The 18,993-nt window shown below is 45.9% G+C and overlaps 2 protein-coding genes across 2 annotated transcripts in view; both read right to left on the bottom strand.

Moving 5' to 3' along the window:
* Nucleotides 1-1,370: 1,370 nt before the first annotated feature.
* Nucleotides 1,371-13,515, bottom strand: PPP1R15B (protein phosphatase 1 regulatory subunit 15B). The gene is made up of 2 exons (XM_063177730.1): nucleotides 12,127-13,515; nucleotides 1,371-4,671 (listed from the first exon to the last, which is right to left on the bottom strand). The coding sequence occupies exons 1-2, from the start codon at nucleotides 13,513-13,515 to the stop codon at nucleotides 4,459-4,461; spliced, it is 1,602 nt and encodes a 533-aa protein (XP_063033800.1). The 3' UTR covers nucleotides 1,371-4,458.
* Nucleotides 13,516-14,609: 1,094 nt separating this feature from the next.
* PIK3C2B (phosphatidylinositol-4-phosphate 3-kinase catalytic subunit type 2 beta) overlaps nucleotides 14,610-18,993 on the bottom strand; it is a 38,292-nt gene continuing 33,908 nt past the window's right edge. Inside the window, exons 23-33 of the mRNA XM_063177841.1 lie at nucleotides 18,640-18,776; nucleotides 18,368-18,537; nucleotides 17,805-17,961; nucleotides 17,604-17,713; nucleotides 16,254-16,455; nucleotides 16,007-16,131; nucleotides 15,804-15,921; nucleotides 15,524-15,605; nucleotides 15,172-15,278; nucleotides 14,958-15,086; nucleotides 14,610-14,873 (exon numbers count right to left, since the gene is read on the bottom strand). Of these exons, the coding sequence (XP_063033911.1) occupies nucleotides 14,685-14,873; nucleotides 14,958-15,086; nucleotides 15,172-15,278; nucleotides 15,524-15,605; nucleotides 15,804-15,921; nucleotides 16,007-16,131; nucleotides 16,254-16,455; nucleotides 17,604-17,713; nucleotides 17,805-17,961; nucleotides 18,368-18,537; nucleotides 18,640-18,776 (1,526 nt within the window). The 3' untranslated portion in view covers nucleotides 14,610-14,684. The remainder of the gene's footprint in view (nucleotides 14,874-14,957; nucleotides 15,087-15,171; nucleotides 15,279-15,523; nucleotides 15,606-15,803; nucleotides 15,922-16,006; nucleotides 16,132-16,253; nucleotides 16,456-17,603; nucleotides 17,714-17,804; nucleotides 17,962-18,367; nucleotides 18,538-18,639; nucleotides 18,777-18,993) is intronic.

Raw genomic sequence — 18,993 nt, 5'->3', positions numbered from 1 at the left:
CTGGTTGTGTCCTTGGCACTGTGGGTGTGACCCTGGTTATGCCCCTGGCACTGTGGGTGTGTCCCTGGCACTGCAGGTGTGCCCCAGGTGTGTCCCTGGTTATGCCCCTGGCACTGCGGGTGTGTCCCTGGGTGTGTCCTTGGCACTGCAGGTATGTCCTTGGCACTGTGGGTGTGACCCTGGTTATGCCCCTGGCACTGTGGGTGTGACCCTGGCACTGTGGGTGTGCCCCTGGCACTGCGGGTGTGCCCCTGGCATCTGGAATCTTCCTGGCAGCTCTGGGAATGTTTTTCCTCCTGGATTTGCTTTCCCCTCTTTGCCAGCTCCTCGCTCCACCCCAAGCCCAACCCGAGTTACCCCAGGAGCAGGAGCTGAACCCAAACCCTCTGCGGGGCTCTGCCCCTGCCTGGCACAGAGAGGGAGCTGGGCACAGACCCCACAGTGCCAACGTGCCAGAGCCAGGGATGCGCCTGGCATGCACAGAGGGCACAGCTGGCACCGAGTCAGTGACCCTGGGGAGGGAGGAGCAGGGATGGGAAAGGAAAAGGGGAAAGGAAAAAGGAAAAAGGAGAAGGAAAAGGAGGGAAGGAAAAAGGAAAAGGATGGGAAAAGGGGGAAAGGGAAAAGGAGGAAAGAAAAGGGGAAGGAAAAAGGGGGAAGGAGAGATGGAAAAGGAGAAGCAAAAGGGGGAAAGAAAAGGGGGAAAGGAAAGGGGAAAGGGGGAAAGGAGAAAGGGAAAAGGATAGGAAAATGGGGAAAGAAAATGGAAAAGGAGAAGGAAAAAGGGGGAAAGAGAAGGGAAAGCGAGAAGGAAAAAAAGGGAAAGAAAATGGAAAAGGAGAAGGAAAAAGGAGGAAGGAGAAAGGGAAAAGGGGGAAAAGGAAAAAGGAGAAGGAAAAAAAGGGGAAAGGGAGAAGGATGGGAAAAAGGGGGAAAGGAAAGGAAAGGAAAGGAAAGGAAAGGAAAGGAAAGGAAAGGAAAGGAAAGGAAAGGAAAGGAAAGGAAAGGAAAGGAAAGGAAAGGAAAAAGGAAAAGAAAAGGAAAAGGAAAGGAATCCCAAAAACCCAGGCCAGGAAGGAAGGCAGAGCTTTTATCCCAAGGGCAGCTCCAATCCTTTTTTTCCTAATTTAAATTCCTTTATCCCCTCCAAAATAATCAGAATAAACCCTGGGTTAAACCCCACTCAGAGCTCAGCAGGCCAAAATTTAATCCCAAAAATTCTTCATCCCATCCTTTGGGAATCCCTGGAAAAACCCAAATTATTCCTCCAGCCCAGTTTTGGGATAATTCCCTGCCCTAAAACCCGAGGAATCACAAACACCACCCAGAAATCCAACCCAAAATTGGATTTTCCCCAAATTTTCCCCCAATTTTATCTTGCAAATCTCTTTATTACAACGCACAGATTAGTCCTGAATAGTTTTCTTATGTACAGAAATAGAATTTTTCTTTTTTTTTTTTTTTTAGGTAGAAAAAACCCAACAAAGCAGCCACAAATCAAAGAAAATCCATAGAAAGCCAAATCCAAACTTTTTCTCCCCCCCAAAATGATACAAAAATAAAAATCTGCAACATCACAGTTTTGATTTAATTCCCTCCAAGTTTTATATCTAATATATTTTTAAAGGAATTTTAGAGGGAAAAAAGGAATTCTGAGGTGTTTAAGGATGGGTTTGGTGGTAATTAAATTCAATTTTCTGATGGAACAGCTGGAAAAAATGAGGTTGGAGGAGTGGGAAACTCATCCATGGGAATTTTGATTTAAAAATTTAAATTTTTCCCAAGGTTTGGACCCTTTGGAACTTGAAACCCTTTCAAGTTCCTTCATTAAATCCCAATTTTTCCAAGCAGTTTTGGATTCCCAGCATTCCCAAGGTTCTCCTGAGCACCAAGAAATTCGAGTTGTCCACAAAGAACTGAAGCACCACAACCCCAAAAACAAATCCCAAAAACAAATCCCAAAAATAAATCCCAAAAACAAATCCCAAAAATAAATCCCAAAAATAAATCCCAAAAATAAATCCCAAAATTCGGGAGATCCATGGGAAAAACCAACTGGGAAATCCATGGGAAAATTCTTGTTGTGTGTTTGCCTTGGAATGATCAGAAATTCACATTTTTTTCTTCTTGGAATTCCAATTTCTGTTGGTTTTTAAAAAACAAATCCAATGTGAAAAAAATTCTCAAAAAAAAAAATCAAAAATTCCAAGTGGATTCCTCAGGATGTGAGAAATTTTTAATTTTTTTTTGAGGAAAAAAAATCAAATTTTTAGGATGGCAAACTGTTGGAATTTGAATTAACACAGCTTTAATTTAATTAATCTCCTAATTTTTCTAATTGCACAACCAAAAAAAAAAAGGGATTTTTTAATTTCAAGAAGCATTTCCTGCAAAAAAATAAAGGAAAAAATCCAAAAATTCTGGGATTTTCAATTAGGATAAAGCAGGAATTAACAATTTTCTTCCAAATTAAAAACTGGATTAAAATGAAAATTCAGGATAAATTTAAAGCACTTTAATCAAGTTTTTCTTCTACCAAATGGAAATTATTCTGGCCAGCTGAACAAATAATTGATTTATTGACCCAACTTTGTGCAAACATTGGAATTTTTCCATTTTTATTTTCCCTGCTTGGAAAATTCCCACAGCAACCTCCAGCTCCAAACCCCTTTTTCCCTCAAGGATTTTGATTAAATAATGTAATATTTTAAATTAAAATATAAATAAAGAGTTTTGTCCTCTCACTGAAATGTTTTTTTTGGTGACCCCAGTGCAGACATAAAGAGTTAATACTGATTTTTGGGAAAGAAAATCAGGAATTTTTGTCTTTAAATTTCTTGAAATTCAAGGTAATTTCCTTAAATTCAAGAAAATTATCAGGAGAAGCAGATTGGAAATCAAAATTCACTTCAATCCCTCTCCCAAAGCAGGATTACAGCAAAGATTAATTAAATAATTCAGGAATTTTGCTCCCTAAATTCAAGCATCATCCACAGCCTCATTAAGTTTGAATTATTAATTGGGATGAGGAAATTCAGGAAATTTGTTGGACAAGTAGCCAGAACCTTTTGGAATAATCCTGGAAAAGGGAATTATTGAAATCAAAGCTTGGCTGGAATATTCAAACCTCCAAAAGCTCCAGAAAAACTCAAATATTGGATTATTCCAAGCAAAAAAAAAAAAAAAAAGTGGGGGAAAAATCCTTTTAAAGGAAGGAATTTTTAAAAATAAATTATTATTCCAAGCAAAAAAAGAGTGGAAAAAAAATCCCTTAAAGGAAGGAATTTTTAAAAATGGATTATTCCAAGCAAAAAAAAAAAAGTGGGGAAAAATCCTTTTAAAGGAAGGAATTTTTAGAAATAAATTATTATTCCAAGCAAAAAAAAAAAAGGAAAAAAATCCCTTAAAGGAAGAAATTTTTAAAAATGAGGCTTTTGGAGAAGCTGGAAAAATAGAGAAACACAAAAATAAAAACCCTTCAGCTGCACATCCCTCAGGGAATTTGAAATCAAAACTGCAATTCCCATAAATATTTCCTTCAAAATAGGTTTTGCTTTGTTTTTTTTTGTTGTTTTTTTTTTTTGTTTTCCAAAGTGCAAAAATCCAAAGGAACAGTCCCCACACTTCCCAAGGTACGGCAGGAAAAGGCAATTTTTGGGAATGGATTGAAGCCCAAGCAGTCTGGTTGTGTGTGTCAAGTGCTAATTAACAGGAATGCAATTAGAGCAGCCCATCAGGGAGCTCCAGGGCTATCAAAACAACAATTTGTCAATATCAAACCAGGGGAAAAAAAAAGGGAAAAAAAATCCAATTTTTCTCCCCATTTCTGCACATGCAGGGAAAAAAAAAGGGAAAAAAAATCCCATTTTTCTCCCCGTTTCAGCACATGCAGCTGCCAGACAACAATTTCTGAATATCAAACCAGGGGGGAAAAAAAAGGGGAAAAAATTTCCATTTTTCTCCCCATTTCTGCACATGCAGCTGCCAGATAACAATTTCTGAGTATCAAACCAGGGGAAAAAAAAAATCCCATTTTTCTCCCCATTTCAGCACATGCAGGGAAAAAAAAAGGGAAAACAATCCCATTTTTCTCCCCGTTTCAGCACATGCAGGGAAAAAAAAAGGGGAAAAAAAATCCCATTTTTCTCCCCATTTCTGCACATGCAGGGAAAAAAAAAAGGGAAAAAAATCCCATTTTTCTCCCCGTTGCAGCACATGCAGGGAAAACAAAAGGGAAAAAAAATCCCGTTTTTCTCCATTTTTCTCCCCGTTTCTGCACATGCAGCTGCCAGACAATATCAAATGAATATCAAATCAGGGGGGGGAAAAAAAGGGAAAAAAATCCCATTTTTCTCCATTTTTCTCCATTTTTCTCCCCGTTTCAGCACACGCAGCTGCCGCGTGCGGTTGAGATTTCACGGATTGAAGGGTGGGGCGAACGGCAGGAGGTGGAAGGTTCTAGAAGGGGTCAGTCCTGTGGGATTGGGGTTTGTGGAGCCTCTGGAACACCCTCAGCCTGTGCTCAGGGCTCAGGCAGAAGCCGATGGCCTCCTCAGTCTCCTGGATGCGCTTCTGGAAGCGGCAGCCGTCGCGAGCCAGCTCCTCCCAGGGCCCCCTGCGATCCTCCTCGCTGCTGATGTAGTACTCGGTCACCTCCTCGTGGAATGTCACCTGAAAAAAGCAGAGTTTCAGGCAGGAATCCTCAGCAAATCCAAGTTTAAAGTGGTTTGAGTCAAAGTTGGTGAGTGGTGAAAAGATTGGGATTTTTTATGAGGGGTGTTGGGAAAGGATTCCTGACTGGGACTGGAATGGCGGAACTCGCAAAGGAGCTGTGGCTGCTCCATCCCTGGGAGTGTCCCAAGTCAGGCTGGAAAGTGGATAAAAAATAAAAAAAAAAAACCCATAAAAATAAATAAAATACGGATTAAAAATATGGCTTTAAAATATTATAGAAATTAATAGAATATGAGGCCCTTTCAGGTCCTTCTCGCTGTTTGTAATACTCTGCAATACCCTGTCACCTCCTCGTGCAATGTCACCTGAAAAAAGCAGAGTTTCAGGCAGGAACTCTCAGCAAATCCAAGTTTAAAGTGGTTTGAGTCAAAGTTGTTGAGTGGTGAAAAGACTGGGGATTTTTTCTGAGGGGTGTTGGGAAAGGAATCCTGACTGGGAAGGAATTGGCAGAGGGGTTGTGGCTGCTCCATCCCTGGGAGTGCCTAAACTCAGGCTGGAAAGTGGGTAAAAAATATAAAAAAATATATAAAAATAGATAAAAATAAGTAAAATATGGATTTAAAATATTATAGAAATAAATAGACTATGAGGCCCTTTCTGGTCCTCCTCGCTGCTGATGTAATACTCTGTCACCTCCTCCTGGAATGTCACCTGCAAAAAGAAGGGATTCAGGCAGGAATTCTCAGCAAATCCAAGTTTAAAGTGGTGGTTTTGTGTTTTAGGTTCAATTTGTTGAGTGGTGAAAGGGTTGGGAATTTTTTCTAAGAGATGTTGGGAAGGGATTCCTGACTGGGATTGGAATGGAGGAACTGCCAGAGGAGCTGTGGCTGCTCCGTCCCTGGCAGTGTCCAAAGTCAGGCTGAAGAATGGATAAAAAATGGCAAAAAATAGATAAAATAAGTATAATATGGATAAAAATGGATTAAGAATATGGCTTCAAAATATTATAGAAATTAATAGAATATGAGGCCCCTTGCGATCCTCCTCGCTGTTTGTAATACTCTGCAATACTCTGTCACCTCCTCGTGGAATGTCACCTGAAAAAAGCAGAGTTTCAGGCAGGAATTCTCAGCAAATCCAAGTTTAAAGTGGTTTGAGTCAAAGTTGGTGAGTGGTGAAAAGATTGGGGATTTTTTATGAGGGGTGTTGGGAAAGGAATCCTGACTGGGAAGGAATTGGCAGAGGGGTTGTGGCTGCTCCATCCCTGGGAGTGCCTAAACTCAGGCTGGAAAGTGGGTAAAAAGTGGCAAAAAATAGATAAAATAAGTATAATATGGATAAAAATGGATTAAGAATATGGCTTCAAAATATTATAGAAATGAATAGAATATGAATCCCCATGCGATCCTCCTCGCTGCTGATGTAATACCCTCCTCCTGGAATGTCACCTGCAAAAAGAAGGGATTCAGGCAGGAATTCTCAGCAAATCCAAGTTTAAAGTGGTGGTTTTGTGTTTTAGGTTCAATTTGTTGAGTGGTGAAAGGGTTGGGAATTTTTTCTAAGAGATGTTGGGAAGGGATTCCTGACTGGGATTGGAATGGTGGAACTGCCAGAGGAGCTGTGGCTGCTCCGTCCCTGGGAGTGTCCAAAGTCAGGCTGAAGAATGGATAAAAAATGGCAAAAAATAGATAAAATAAGTATAATATGGATAAAAATGGATTAAGAATATGGCTTCAAAATATTATAGAAATTAATAGAATATGAGGCCCTTTCAGGTCCTCCTCGCTGTTTGTAATACTCTGCAATACCCTGTCACCTCCTCGTGGAATGTCACCTGCAAAAAGCAGAGTTTCAGGCAGGAATCCTCAGCAAATCCAAGTTTAAAGTGGTTTGAGTCAAAGTTGTTGAGTAGTGAAAGAGTTGGGAAATTTTGATGAGGGGTGTTGGGAAAGGAATCCTGACTGGGATTGGAATGGTGGAACTGCCAGAGGAGCTGTGGCTGCTCCATCCCTGGGAGTGGTGCCTAAACTCAGGCTGGAAAGTGGGTAAAAAATATAAAAAAATAGATAAAAATAAGTAAAATATGGCTTTAAAATATGGCTTTAAAATAGTATAACAATAAATAGACTATGAGGCCCTTTCAGGTCCTCCTCGCTGCTGATGTAATACTCCATCATACACCAGATTTTAATGGAATGTCACCTGAAAAAAGCAGAATTTCAGGCAAGAATTCTCAGTAAATCCAAGTTTAAAGTGGTTTGAGAGGAAGTTGTTGAATGGTGAAAAGATTGGGGATTTTTTCTGAGGGGTGTTGAGAAGGGATTCCTGATTGGGATTTGAATGGTGGAACTGCCAGAGGAGCTGTGGCTGCACCATCCCTGGGAGTGTCAAAGTCAGGCTGAAAAGTGGATAAGAAATAGAAAAAATTAGATAAAAATTAAGTAAAATATGGGTTTAAAATATGGCTTTATAATACTATAACAATAAATAGACTATGAGGCCCTTTGCAGTCCTCCTCACTGCTGATGTAGTACTCTGTCACCTCCTCGTGGAATGTCACCTGAAAAAAGCAGAGTTTCAGGCAGGAATTCTCAGCAAATCCAAGTTTAAAGTGGTTTGAGTCAAAGTTGTTGAGTGGTGAAAAGACTGGGGATTTTTTCTGAGGGGTGTTGGGAAAGGAATCCTGACTGGGAAGGAATTGGCAGAGGGGTTGTGGCTGCTCCATCCCTGGGAGTGCCTAAACTCAGGCTGGAAAGTGGGTAAAAAGTGGCAAAAAATAGATAAAATAAGTATAATATGGATAAAAATGGATTAAGAATATGGCTTCAAAATATTATAGAAATTAATAGAATATGAATCCCCATGCGATCCTCCTCGCTGCTGATGTAATACCCTCCTCCTGGAATGTCACCTGCAAAAAGAAGGGATTCAGGCAGGAATTCTCAGCAAATCCAAGTTTAAAGTGGTGGTTTTGTGTTTTAGGTTCAATTTGTTGAGTGGTGAAAGGGTTGGGAATTTTTTCTAAGAGATGTTGGGAAGGGATTCCTGACTGGGATTGGAATGGAGGAACTGCCAGAGGAGCTGTGGCTGCTCCGTCCCTGGGAGTGTCCAAAGTCAGGCTGAAGAATGGATAAAAAATGGCAAAAAATAGATAAAATAAGTATAATATGGATAAAAATGGATTAAGAATATGGCTTCAAAATATTATAGAAATTAATAGAATATGAGGCCCTTTCAGGTCCTCCTCGCTGTTTGTAATACTCTGTAATACTCTGTCACCTCCTCGTGGAATGTCACCTGCAAAAAGCAGAGTTTCAGGCAGAAATTCTCAGCAAATCCAAGTTTAAAGTGGTTTGAGTCAAAGTTGTTGAGTAGTGAAAGAGTTGGGAAATTTTGATGAGGGGTGTTGGGAAAGGAATCCTGACTGGGATTGGAATGGTGGAACTGCCAGAGGAGCTGTGGCTGCTCCATCCCTGGGAGTGGTGCCTAAACTCAGGCTGGAAAGTGGGTAAAAAATATAAAAAAATAGATAAAAATAAGTAAAATATGGCTTTAAAATATGGCTTTAAAATAGTATAACAATAAATAGACTATGAGGCCCCTTGCAGTCCCCCTCGCTGCTGATGTAATACTCCATCATACACCAGATTTTAATGGAATGTCACCTGAAAAAAGCAGAATTTCAGGCAGGAATTCTCAGCAAATCCAAGTTTAAAGTGGTTTGAGTCAAAGTTGTTGAATGGTGAAAAGATTGGGGATTTTTTCTGAGGGGTGTTGGGAAGGGATTCCTGACTGGGATTTGAATGGTGGAACTGCCAGAAGAGCTGTGGCTGCTCCATCCCTGGGAGTGCCTAAACTCAGGCTGGGAAAAAAGTGATTAAAAATTGGCAAAAAATAGCTAAAAGAAATAAAATATGGATTAAAATGGATTTAAAATATGCATTTAAAATATTATAAAAATAAACAGAATATTATTAAAGTATGGGAGTGCTGCTGGGACTGTGGGATTCCTACTGGGACTGAGGGGTCCCTGATGGGATTTTGGGGTCCCTGATGGGATTTTGGGGATTGCTGAGGATTACCTAAGCCAAAAAGAAAAAAAACCAGGAGAGTTTTGTTGAGTCAAGAGCCCCGTGAGTCACCACGGGGACAGATAAGGAGGAACAGGGGACAACAGTCAGCCCAACGTGACCGGAACAACCGGTCCTAAAATACACAGAAAGTGTCACAGCCCCTCCTGGGGTTCCAGGGGTGGAGTTTGTGTCATGAAATTAAAAATATACACACAAAATCTGTCACAATCCTTCCTGGGATTCCAGGGGCGGAGTTTGTGTAATGAAATTAAAAATATACATAAAAATTGTCACAATCCCTCCTGGAATTCCAAGGTTAGGGTAATTGTGTAATGAAATTAAAAATATACACACAAAATCTGTCACAATCCTTCCTGGGATTACAGGGGTGCAGTTGGTGTCATGAAATTAAAAATATACACACAAAAAGTGTCACAATCCCTCCTGGAATTCCAGGGTTAGGGTTAGGGTAATTGTGTAATGAAATTAAAAATATACACACAAAAAGTGTCACAATCCTTCCTAGAATCCTAGGGGGTGGAGTTCACATAACGAAATTAATTAAAAATATACACACCAAAATTCACAATCCCTACTGGAACTCCAGGGGTGCAGTTGGTGTCATGAAATTAAAAATATAAACACAAAAAGTGTCACAATCCCTCCTGGAATTCCAGGGTTAGGGTAATTGTGTAATGAAATTAAAAATATACACACAAAATCTGTCACAATCCCTCCTGGAATTGTAGGGGCGGAGTTTGTGTAATGAAATTAAAAATATACACAAAAATTGTCACAGCCCCTCCTGGGATTCCAGGGTTAGGGTAATTGTGTCATGAAATTAAAAATATAAACACCAAAATTCACATTCCTTCCTGGAATTCCAGAAGGGTTTGGGTGATCCCATTCCACCGGGGACATTTCCCACTGTCCCAGGGGGTGTTTTGTGCAAGGACAGGATGAAGAGGTGATCCCAAAAATCAGCAGGGAAGGATGAAAGAATTCCCAGATCTCAAAAATCAGCAAGGGAGGATGAAGGGATTCCCAGATCCCAAAATCAGCAGGGCAGGATGAAGGAATTCCCTGATCCCAAAAATCAGCAGGGCAGGATGAAGGAATTCCCTGATCCCAAAATCAGCAGGGGAGGATTGAGGAATTCCCTGATCCCAAAAATCAGCAAGGGAGGATGAAGGAATTCCCAGATCCCAAAATCAGCAGGGCAGGATGAAGGAATTCCCTGATCCCAAAAATCAGCAGGGCAGGATGAAGGAATTCCCTGATCCCAAAAATCAGCAGGGCAGGATGAAGGGGAGGATGAAGGAATTCCCTGATCCCAAAATCAGCAGGGGAGGATGAAGGAATTCCCAGATCCCAAAAATCAGCAGGGCAGGATGAAGGAATTCCCTGATCCCAAAAATCAGCAGGGCAGGATGAAGGAATTCCCTGATCCCAAAATCAGCAGGGGAGGATTGAGGAATTCCCTGATCCCAAAAATCAGCAGGGGAGGATTAAGGGATTCCCAGATCCCAAAAATCAGCAGGGCAGGATGAAGGAATTCCCTGATCCCAAAATCAGCAGGGGAGGATGAAGGAATTCCCTGATCCCAAAATCAGCAGGGCAGGATGAAGGAATTCCCAGATCCCAAAATCAGCAGGGGAGGATGAAGGAATTCCCAGATCCCAAAATCAGCAGGGCAGGATGAAGGGGAGGATGAAGGAATTCCCTGATCCCAAAATCAGCAGGGCAGGATGAAGGGATTCCCTGATCCCAAAAATCCCCGGGAGCAGCGCCAGGAGCCCTCCCAGAGCTGAGCCCAAAGCGGCACCAACACCCCCGGATTTGACGGCTTTGGGAACAAAACCCCCTGGAATTTTTTCCCCAAAATTCCTCAGGAATGTGCCCGGCTCCTGCAGGAGAGCTTCGGGAGCTCTTACATCAGCCCTTCCCCACCTTGCAGCTTTTTTACATCAGTCGGAGCCACAATTCCCGCGGCTCTGACATCACTGGGGATATTGCAGCCACCTCATCGCCTCTTACACCACCCGAGGCAAAAATTCCTGCTGCAATCGCAGCCCTGACACGCGGGAGTGCTCGAAATTAATTATTCCTGGTAATTAATACCCAAAAATAAATGTATCTGATGGAAAAATATGAAATAATTAGAAATATTTGCTGTTTGGATGGTTTGTTCCAACACTGGGTTGCTCAAGGATTTGGTATTTGAATTATTCCTCAGCCAGAAGTTTGAGGGAAACACCTTGAATATCTGCAGCAGCACAAAATTTGGGATAAATTTCTGTTTATTTGCATCCCAGCACAGGCATTATTATTATTATTACCCAAATTACTTATAAAAAAATCAAATTAGTCTGTTTAGACTCAAAAGTCCCGTTTATGACTACATCCTTCCTATAAATAACTATCCCATGAATAGTAAGCCCATAATTATAATATAAATATTGATATTATACTAATATACAATATTAACATTTTATTTATAATATATTATATACAATATTAATATACAATACTACTATATTATATTTACAGTATATATCTATAATGTATTATTATATATTATAATACTATTATTATTATTCTTCTTCTTATTATTATTATTATTGCCCAAATTACTCTGTTTAGGCTCAAAAGTCCAGTTTTTGATTACATCCTTCCTATAAATAACTATCCCATAAATAGCAAACCCGTAATTATAATATATGTATATAATATCAAGATATTGTTATATTTATAATATATTATATAGTTATAAATTATTATTATTATTATTATTATTATTATTATTATTATTATTATTATTATTATTATTATTATTATTATTATTATTATAATATTTAATAGTATCTTAAACGGAAATGGGAATATTGAGATCATTTATATGGGAACCTCAAATTTACTCCAGAACACTCAACAAGCTGGGTTATAAAAAATATCACACCTGGGTTACAAAAAAAAATCCTAAAAAATCTTTCGGTTTCAGGTCCCAAACAACTTCCTTCTAACATAAACTGGGGATTTTCAGGGAAATTCCTCCCAACTCTGTGGAGTTTTTCAGGGAAAAATTTCCACCCCAGGCCTGGAGTTTCTCTGACGTCGAAACCACAAGAGAAACAGAAAGGAAATTACAACTCAAAACGGAAAGAGAACTTTTGAATTTAGAGAAAAAATACTGTTGTCAGCGAGTCTCGGAAGGAGAATCAGAATTTCCCACCACGTGCCAAGGATGAGGTTCAGCATTCCAAGGAAATTATCAGCACATATGGAACGCTGACCTCACCCCCACTTGGCGCAGTGTGTGGCTGTTTATTTATTTGTTTTTATAATCCTAAAATATAAAAAATATGAATAAAATCCGTACCTTCTTCCGCTTGGAGCTCGCAGTTTTCTCGCTGCTCTGCCCCAGCTCGGCGCTGCCGCAGTTGTGTTTTTCCAGCTGGACCCTGCACACGCTGAAATGCTCCGAGGGGGCAGAACTCGCCCTCTCTGCCCCTTGCAAACCCGGCGTCCCTTTTTTCTCCGCTGGCTGAAAAGCCGCCGTGAAGTTCAAAGGGTTATAGGGATCGTCCGAGCTACAGAACGAGTTCCAAAGTTTCAAGCTCTCCGCCTCATCCACGCTCTCACAGTCCCACTCGTCCTCATCGGAACTAGGCGAGCCCTCAGAGGACTCTGCCCATGAGTCTTCCTCCTCCTCCTCCTCCTCCATGTCCGACATTCCCTTTCCCGGCTCGCTGGAAGAGGTCTGGATGGTGGCCGTGAAGTTCTGAGGGTTGTAGGGATCCAAGCTGTAGAAGGAATTCCACAGATGAAGCCTCTCCCCGTCCTGGCTGCCGGCGTCTGAGTCGGAGGGCAGCTCTTCGCTGTCAAACCCGTCATCATCATCTTCATCATCATCACCATCATCCCAGTCTTCCTCACCCTCACTCTCCTCGCCGCTGGATACTCCCCCGATGATATAATCAATTAATTTATTCGCACAGACAGGTCTGGTGGAAATCGGGAAGTCTTGCTCCGTTTCCGAGTCCTCACGTTCCTCTCCAGCCAAGGCTTCCCCATCCTCAGCCGCACCCCGGATCCCCTCCTGCTCCTCGGGGACACCTCCGGGCTGAATCCCCGCATCTTCGGCCTGCTCTAAATCCCCGTTATTACCGCGCTGCTCCCCAATTTCCAGGCACACACCCCTGTTCTGCTGCTGCTGCTCCTCCTCCAGGCTGTGGTAGCCGTGGTCGGGGTCGGGCACGGGCAGATGCCAGCGCTGGAGGAACGCCAGGCGCTTGCTGCGCAGGAATTCAACCTCCGGCAAGCCCTCGGCTCGCAGGGGCTGCGGCAGGTGGCTCTTGCCCTGCTCCAAGCCCAGCACGTACCAATCCACGGGAAGGGCTCCCAGGCTGTTCCTCACCAGCCCTGCTCCCCACAGCCCCGCCGGCGGCTCCGGCCGCTTCTCCGGGAGTTTCTCCTCGGTCCAGTCCAGCGAAGTGTCCGCCCTGGGCAGCAGCACCAGCGGCGGCGGTGCCTTGGCGGGGCACAGCGCGGAGCTGAGCGCGGCGCCGGGCAGCAGCCGCTGCAGGAGGGCGGGTAGCGGCGACAGCAGCTGCGACACCACGCGCAGCCACGAGAAGGGCGGGCTCGCCTGGGACGAGCCGCCGGCGGGCGCCGCGCTGGGCGCCGCCAGCTTCGGCCAGGCCCCGGCCAGGCCCAGTCGGGCCCATCCCAAGCCGGGGCCGGCGCGTTCGCGTCCGCTGTGCTCCATGAGGCCGTTCAGCGCTGCCAGCGGTGCGGAGGGGTGTGTGGAGTGGCGCTCCGTGGCGGGGCGGTGAGTCGGAAGGCTCGGCGGGCGGCGGGCAGCTCCGGTTCGCGTTTCGACTCCATCCTGAGGCAGCTTCAGCACAAAATGGCGGCGCCGCCGCCGCGGCGCTTTCCGCCCCCAAAGGGAGGGGCGGGGCGTCACCTTATCTGCCCCGCCCACTTTGCGTCAATACCTCCCATTGGGCGGTGTCGGCGATGCCACGCCCACTCCCCAGTGTGGCCACGCCCCGCGGGGATTGCATCAGCCGGTTGGCGGCGCACGGCAGCGCCCCCTGGCGGAGCGGCGGGGTACGGGGGCAGCGGGGGGACCCCGAGCCCACCCGGGGTTGGTCAGGGGACACTTTGGGGACACTTTGGGGACACTTCGGGGACACTTTGTGAGCCCCAGGGACAGCGCTGGGTGAAGGGCGCAGTGGGAAAGCAGCTGGAGGATGATGGGGGTTGAGAGAGGCAGACCCCAGACCCCTAGGGCTTGGCATTCTGGAGGGTGCAGTGGGCAGATGTGTGCCCAGATGTGCAGCAGTGGGGCAGATGTGCCACCCCTCCTTTCATCCCCTTTTTATGATCCCATTCCCATGTTCCAGGCAGTCCCAAGGCAGGAAATTCCCAACTCCCTCACCCTCGAGAAGCCAGACCACCCCCCACACCCCAACAGCCACCAGATCCAATATTTAAAACTTTTAATATAAAGGTTAAAGTTAATTATTCTCGATCCTGAGAAACATTTCGTCCGTTTACGGAGCTGTCGCTGTAAACAAAGCACCACAGGCACCAAGCCCGCACCCGGGGCCGGGTGGCAGGCGGGAAGGACACAGATGTCCCCAGCGCATGGGGACAGCAACGGGACAGGCAACTCGCCACGCCGCTCTCCTTTGGGAGCGAATTCCCCGCGGTGGGAATTGCCCAGTTCCTGAGGTGGGGAGGGGTCCACACACCCCCCAACCCTCCCCATCCCCTCCGCCCCGGTGCTCACGCTACTCGTTATTAAAAAAAATTAAAATACGCATATCCCAAAGGAAGAAATAACCCCACGAACAGCCCCCACGCCCCACCCTCCCCGCATTGCTCCCTTGACACAAGGTAAACTTAAAAAAAGAAGCCACTTTTGGGGACTCAGAGGGTGCCGTGGCCGCGGGAGCCCAGGGCGAACCAGCCCATCTTCTCCTGGGCCAGGTCCAGGTCGCGGAGGCGAATCCCAACCTCCCCGAGCAGGATGTTCTCCCAAAACCCTTCCTCGCTCAGCACGCTCAGCCGCAGCTCCCGCTGCTCCAGGTCCCCCCGGGGGATCCCGTCGTACACCAGCTGTGGGACACAACGGGGACACAAACCCTCTCAGCCACGGTCACCCCGTGGGGACGCCCCAAATCCGTCCCTGTCCCTTCCTACCATCTCGTTGTAGGTGGGGTTGCAGGTTTTTCGCGCCACTTTGGTTTTCCTCTTGGTGGTTTTTTGGGGGTCGGGCAGCAGGTAGGTCTTGACGTAGGGGTCGGGGTCGTTGCCGTCCTGCAGGGGTGGCTGTGGGGCAGATTGGGGACGGGCTGTGAGCACAGGGAGGGGACAGCCTCCCCAAGCCCGCTCCCGTGGGTGCCGTGGGTCCTACCAGCCCTCGGATGTGCATCACCATGATGAAGAGCTTGTTGTTCTTGTAGGAGATGGAGAGTTTCACCTCGCCGCCGACCTTGCCCAGGGATCGAGCCCACGTGGCGTCTGGAGGGGGGGGGGACAGGAGGGATGGGACACTCCTGATGTCACCCCCTGCCATCAGGCCCCAAAATCGCCCCCCAAAAATCACCCCCAAAATCAGCCCCCAAAATCACCCTCCAAAATCACCCCCCGCCAAAATCACCCCCCAAAAATTGCCCCCCCAAAATCGCCCCCCAAAATCACACCCCAAAATCACCCTCCAAAAATCAGCCCCCAAAATCGCCCCCCAAAAATCACCCCATCCCCACCTGCCGGCTTTGGGGTCGGGTTGGTTCCAGCCGCCTTCTCATCCCGGGGCAGGGGGTGGAAGAAGGTGTAGATGAGGTCACACTGCAAGGTCAGGAGGTGACATTAGTGGTGACACCAGTGACAACAACCCCTCCACTCAAAACCAGGGTGTGCACCAATGCTCTACATGGCGCACACATCAATGCTCTATGAGTCGTGTTGTCCCCAAGCGTTTCCCCACCTCTCTGGTGGCCCTGGCGCTGTCCCCACCTCCCCGCAGCCCCCACCCCATGTCCCCACCTCTGCCACCTCGGGGGCAGCGTGGATCAGGTGCCAGATGTAGCCGTTGAGCTCCTCCTTGCGCCGCTCAGCCACCGCCTCGCCCCGCGAGCGCCCGATGACGAACCTGCTGGGGAAGCTTTGGGGACAGACAGACGGACACTCAGCAGGGTCCCGGCAGGTTTTGGGGAGTCCCTGGATGTCCTGAGGGGCTTCAGGGCTACCTGGGCAGCAGCGAGGAGGGGAAGAGGAGGCGCAGCTTGTTGTGCAGCTCCTGGAACTCCTCGAAGGTGCGCTGCACGAAGGTGACGTCGCCGGGATTGTCCCTCTGCACCTTCACCACGTAGGTCTGCAGAGAGGAGGAACCGAGACGTGGGATGGAGGAGCTGGGGCACCCCGAGGCCAGCCTGGGCCTGTCCCCAGCTGTCCCCTGAGCCCAGCCTGGGCCCGTCCCCAGCTGTCCCCACTCACGTAGCCCTTGCTGGGGTTGAAGACCCTCTCGTGGCGGCACAGGAAGACGTCGCGGATCCGGCCGGACGTTTTGAGGGTGTGCGTGCGCGGCGCGAAGGACAGCGTGGGCCGCGCCTCCGAGCCCGTGAACTTCATCTGCGCCAGGTTGTGGATGAAGAAGTTGAGCTTGGTGGCCACGCTGCCCAGGCTGGACTCGATCAACCTGCAACGAGGCCACCGCCCGCTCAGTGCCACCGTGGGCTGGGGTTAACAGGAGTCCCAGGAAGAGGGGAGAGATGAGGATCTGACTCCATATTTCAGAAGGCTGATTTATTATTTTATGATATATATTATATTAAAAATATATTTATATTATATATTTATATATAATATACATAATATTTAAATATATCAATAAAATTTTATAATAATAGATGTTTTATATATAATTATTATATATAATAATATATATAATGTAATAAAATAATATATATTATTATTATTATATATTTGTATATGTTATATTATATATATTTATATAATATAAAATCTATACTAAAAGAATAGAAGAAAGGATTTCATCAGAAGGTGTTCACAGGAGTCCCAGGAAGAGGGGAGAGACAAGGATCTGACTCCATGTTTCAGAAGGCTCGATTTATTATTTTATTATATATATTATATTAAAAATATAGTATATTTATATTATCTATGTATATAATATATATTATATAGATTTAAGCATATATTATTAATAATATTTATAGTAATAGATAAAATATATAATATATAATATATAATATATAATATATAATATATAATATATAATATATAATATATAATACTACATATAATATATTATATATGTAACGATATATAATATTATATATTATATATAATTATATATAATAATGTATAATAATATATATAGATATAATATATTATTATATTATATTATATTATATTATATTATATTATATTATATTATATTATATTATATTATATTATATTATATTATATTATATTATATGTAGTATATTTATATAATATAAAATATTTACTAAAAGAATCGAAGAAAGGATTTCATCAGAATCAAGCAAAGGAAAAAAATGGAATGAATAACCAAATCTCCTGACTCTCAGAGAGTCCCAGCCAGCTGGGCTGTTATTGGCCATTAATTAGAAACAACCACATGAGACCAATCCCAGATGCACCTGTCGCATTCCAAAGCAGCACACAACCATTGTTTGCATTTTGTTTTGAGGCCTCTCAGCTTCTCCTAAGGAAAGGATTTTTCATAAAACACGTCTGTGACACCACCATCCGAGGGAGCCTCCAGCTGCTGCTGTGTCACCCCACCCTGGTGTCCCCTACCTGGTGAAGTAAGTGGTGGCATCAGCATCAGAGTCCTGCGGCCTCAGCGCGTCGTAGACGTACTTGAGGTCCTCCAGGTCGGAGAGCTCGGGGATGCCGCAGGACAGCATCTGGCAGGGAGGGCAGGGGTGAGCACAGGGGACAAAGGGACCCCCGTGCCACGCTGCTGAGGGGAATTTTGTGCCCCACCCCGGCTCTCACCAGCCCCAGCAGGTTGAGGAAGAGGTGGGTGTGCTTGCGGATCAGGTTGTAGGCCTGGCAGCACAGGTCCACGAAGTCGTGGAAGCGGCTGGAGGGTTTGTCCCCGCCGTTGATGACATACGCCATGTCCGAGGTGAAGACAAACGGCGCACGGTCCCTGCGCCAGGGGACAGGAGGGACAAAGTGAGCTGGGGTGGGGGGCAGGATGAGAAGAGGGAGAGGTCACCCACTGCCAGGACATGGAGAGGAGGAGGTCACTGATCACCAGGATGAGGAGAGGGAGAGGTCACTGATCACCATGACAAGGAGAGGGAAAGGTCACCTTCTACCAGGACAAGGAAAAGGGGAGGTCACTGTGGCCACCACCCAACACCAGGACATGAAGAAAGAGAGGTCACCCACCACCAGGACATGAAGGAGAGGTCACCCACCACCAGGACATGAAGGAGAGGTCACCCACCACCAGGACATGAAGAAAGAGAGGTCACCCACCACCAGGACAAGGACAGGGAGCTTCCCCCTCGGCAGGGATGAGGGCAGGAGGTCCCAGGGGCCTCTCTCACCTCTTGATGTTGCCGAACATCTGGGCGTGGCCCAGGAACCGTCCGAAATCGATGTGGAACATGTGGCCCGTGGTCTTGAGCATGATGTTGTCGTTGTGCCTGTCGCAGATGCCCAGCACGTAGGTGGCCACGCAGCAGCCGGCGCAGGAGTAGATGAAGTTTTCCACGGCCTGTGAGGAAGGAGGGAAGGACAAGGAGAAAGGATGGATATGATGGAAGCAAGGGGCTGGTCCCTGGAATGGGGGACACGAGGAGCAGAGATTCTTCCTCACCTTCTCATACTCATCCTCCTCGGGGTTGTGTTTCTGCAGCCAGTCCGCCAGCGGCCGGTCCTTGAAGGAGCCGGTCACGCCGTGCTCCACCTGGATCTTCCGCAGGGTCTCGGCATTGGGGATCATCTCCACCATGCCTGGCAGGTGGGACAGTGGGGTGAGACCCTTCCAGCCCCAGGAACCACAATCCTGACCCCCTTTGTCACCAACCCAACTGCTCCTCACTCGTCACCAACCCAACCGCTCCTCACCCATCACCAACCCAACCACTCCTCACCCGTCACCACTGCGTGACAGGGATGGGCTGGTGGGATCAGAGCCCAGGATGTCCTGGGCCACCCCCAGCCCCACTGG

Source organism: Melospiza melodia, chromosome 28 (assembly GCF_035770615.1).
Source record: "Melospiza melodia melodia isolate bMelMel2 chromosome 28, bMelMel2.pri, whole genome shotgun sequence".
In the NCBI taxonomy this organism is placed as follows: domain Eukaryota; kingdom Metazoa; phylum Chordata; class Aves; order Passeriformes; family Passerellidae; genus Melospiza; species Melospiza melodia.
Note: the sequence above shows the minus strand (reverse complement) of the source record. Positions and strands in the feature narration are given on the sequence as shown.

Excerpts from the sequence above, each read along its gene's own strand:
- PPP1R15B (XM_063177730.1), bottom strand. The coding sequence starts at position 13,515 with ATGGAGCACAGCGGACGCGAACGCGCCGGCCCCGGCTTGGGATGGGCC. Across the intron at positions 4,672-12,126 it reads CGAGCTCCAAGCGGAAGAAG|GTGACATTCCACGAGGAGGT; the intron begins GTACGGATTTTA and ends TGCTTTTTTCAG.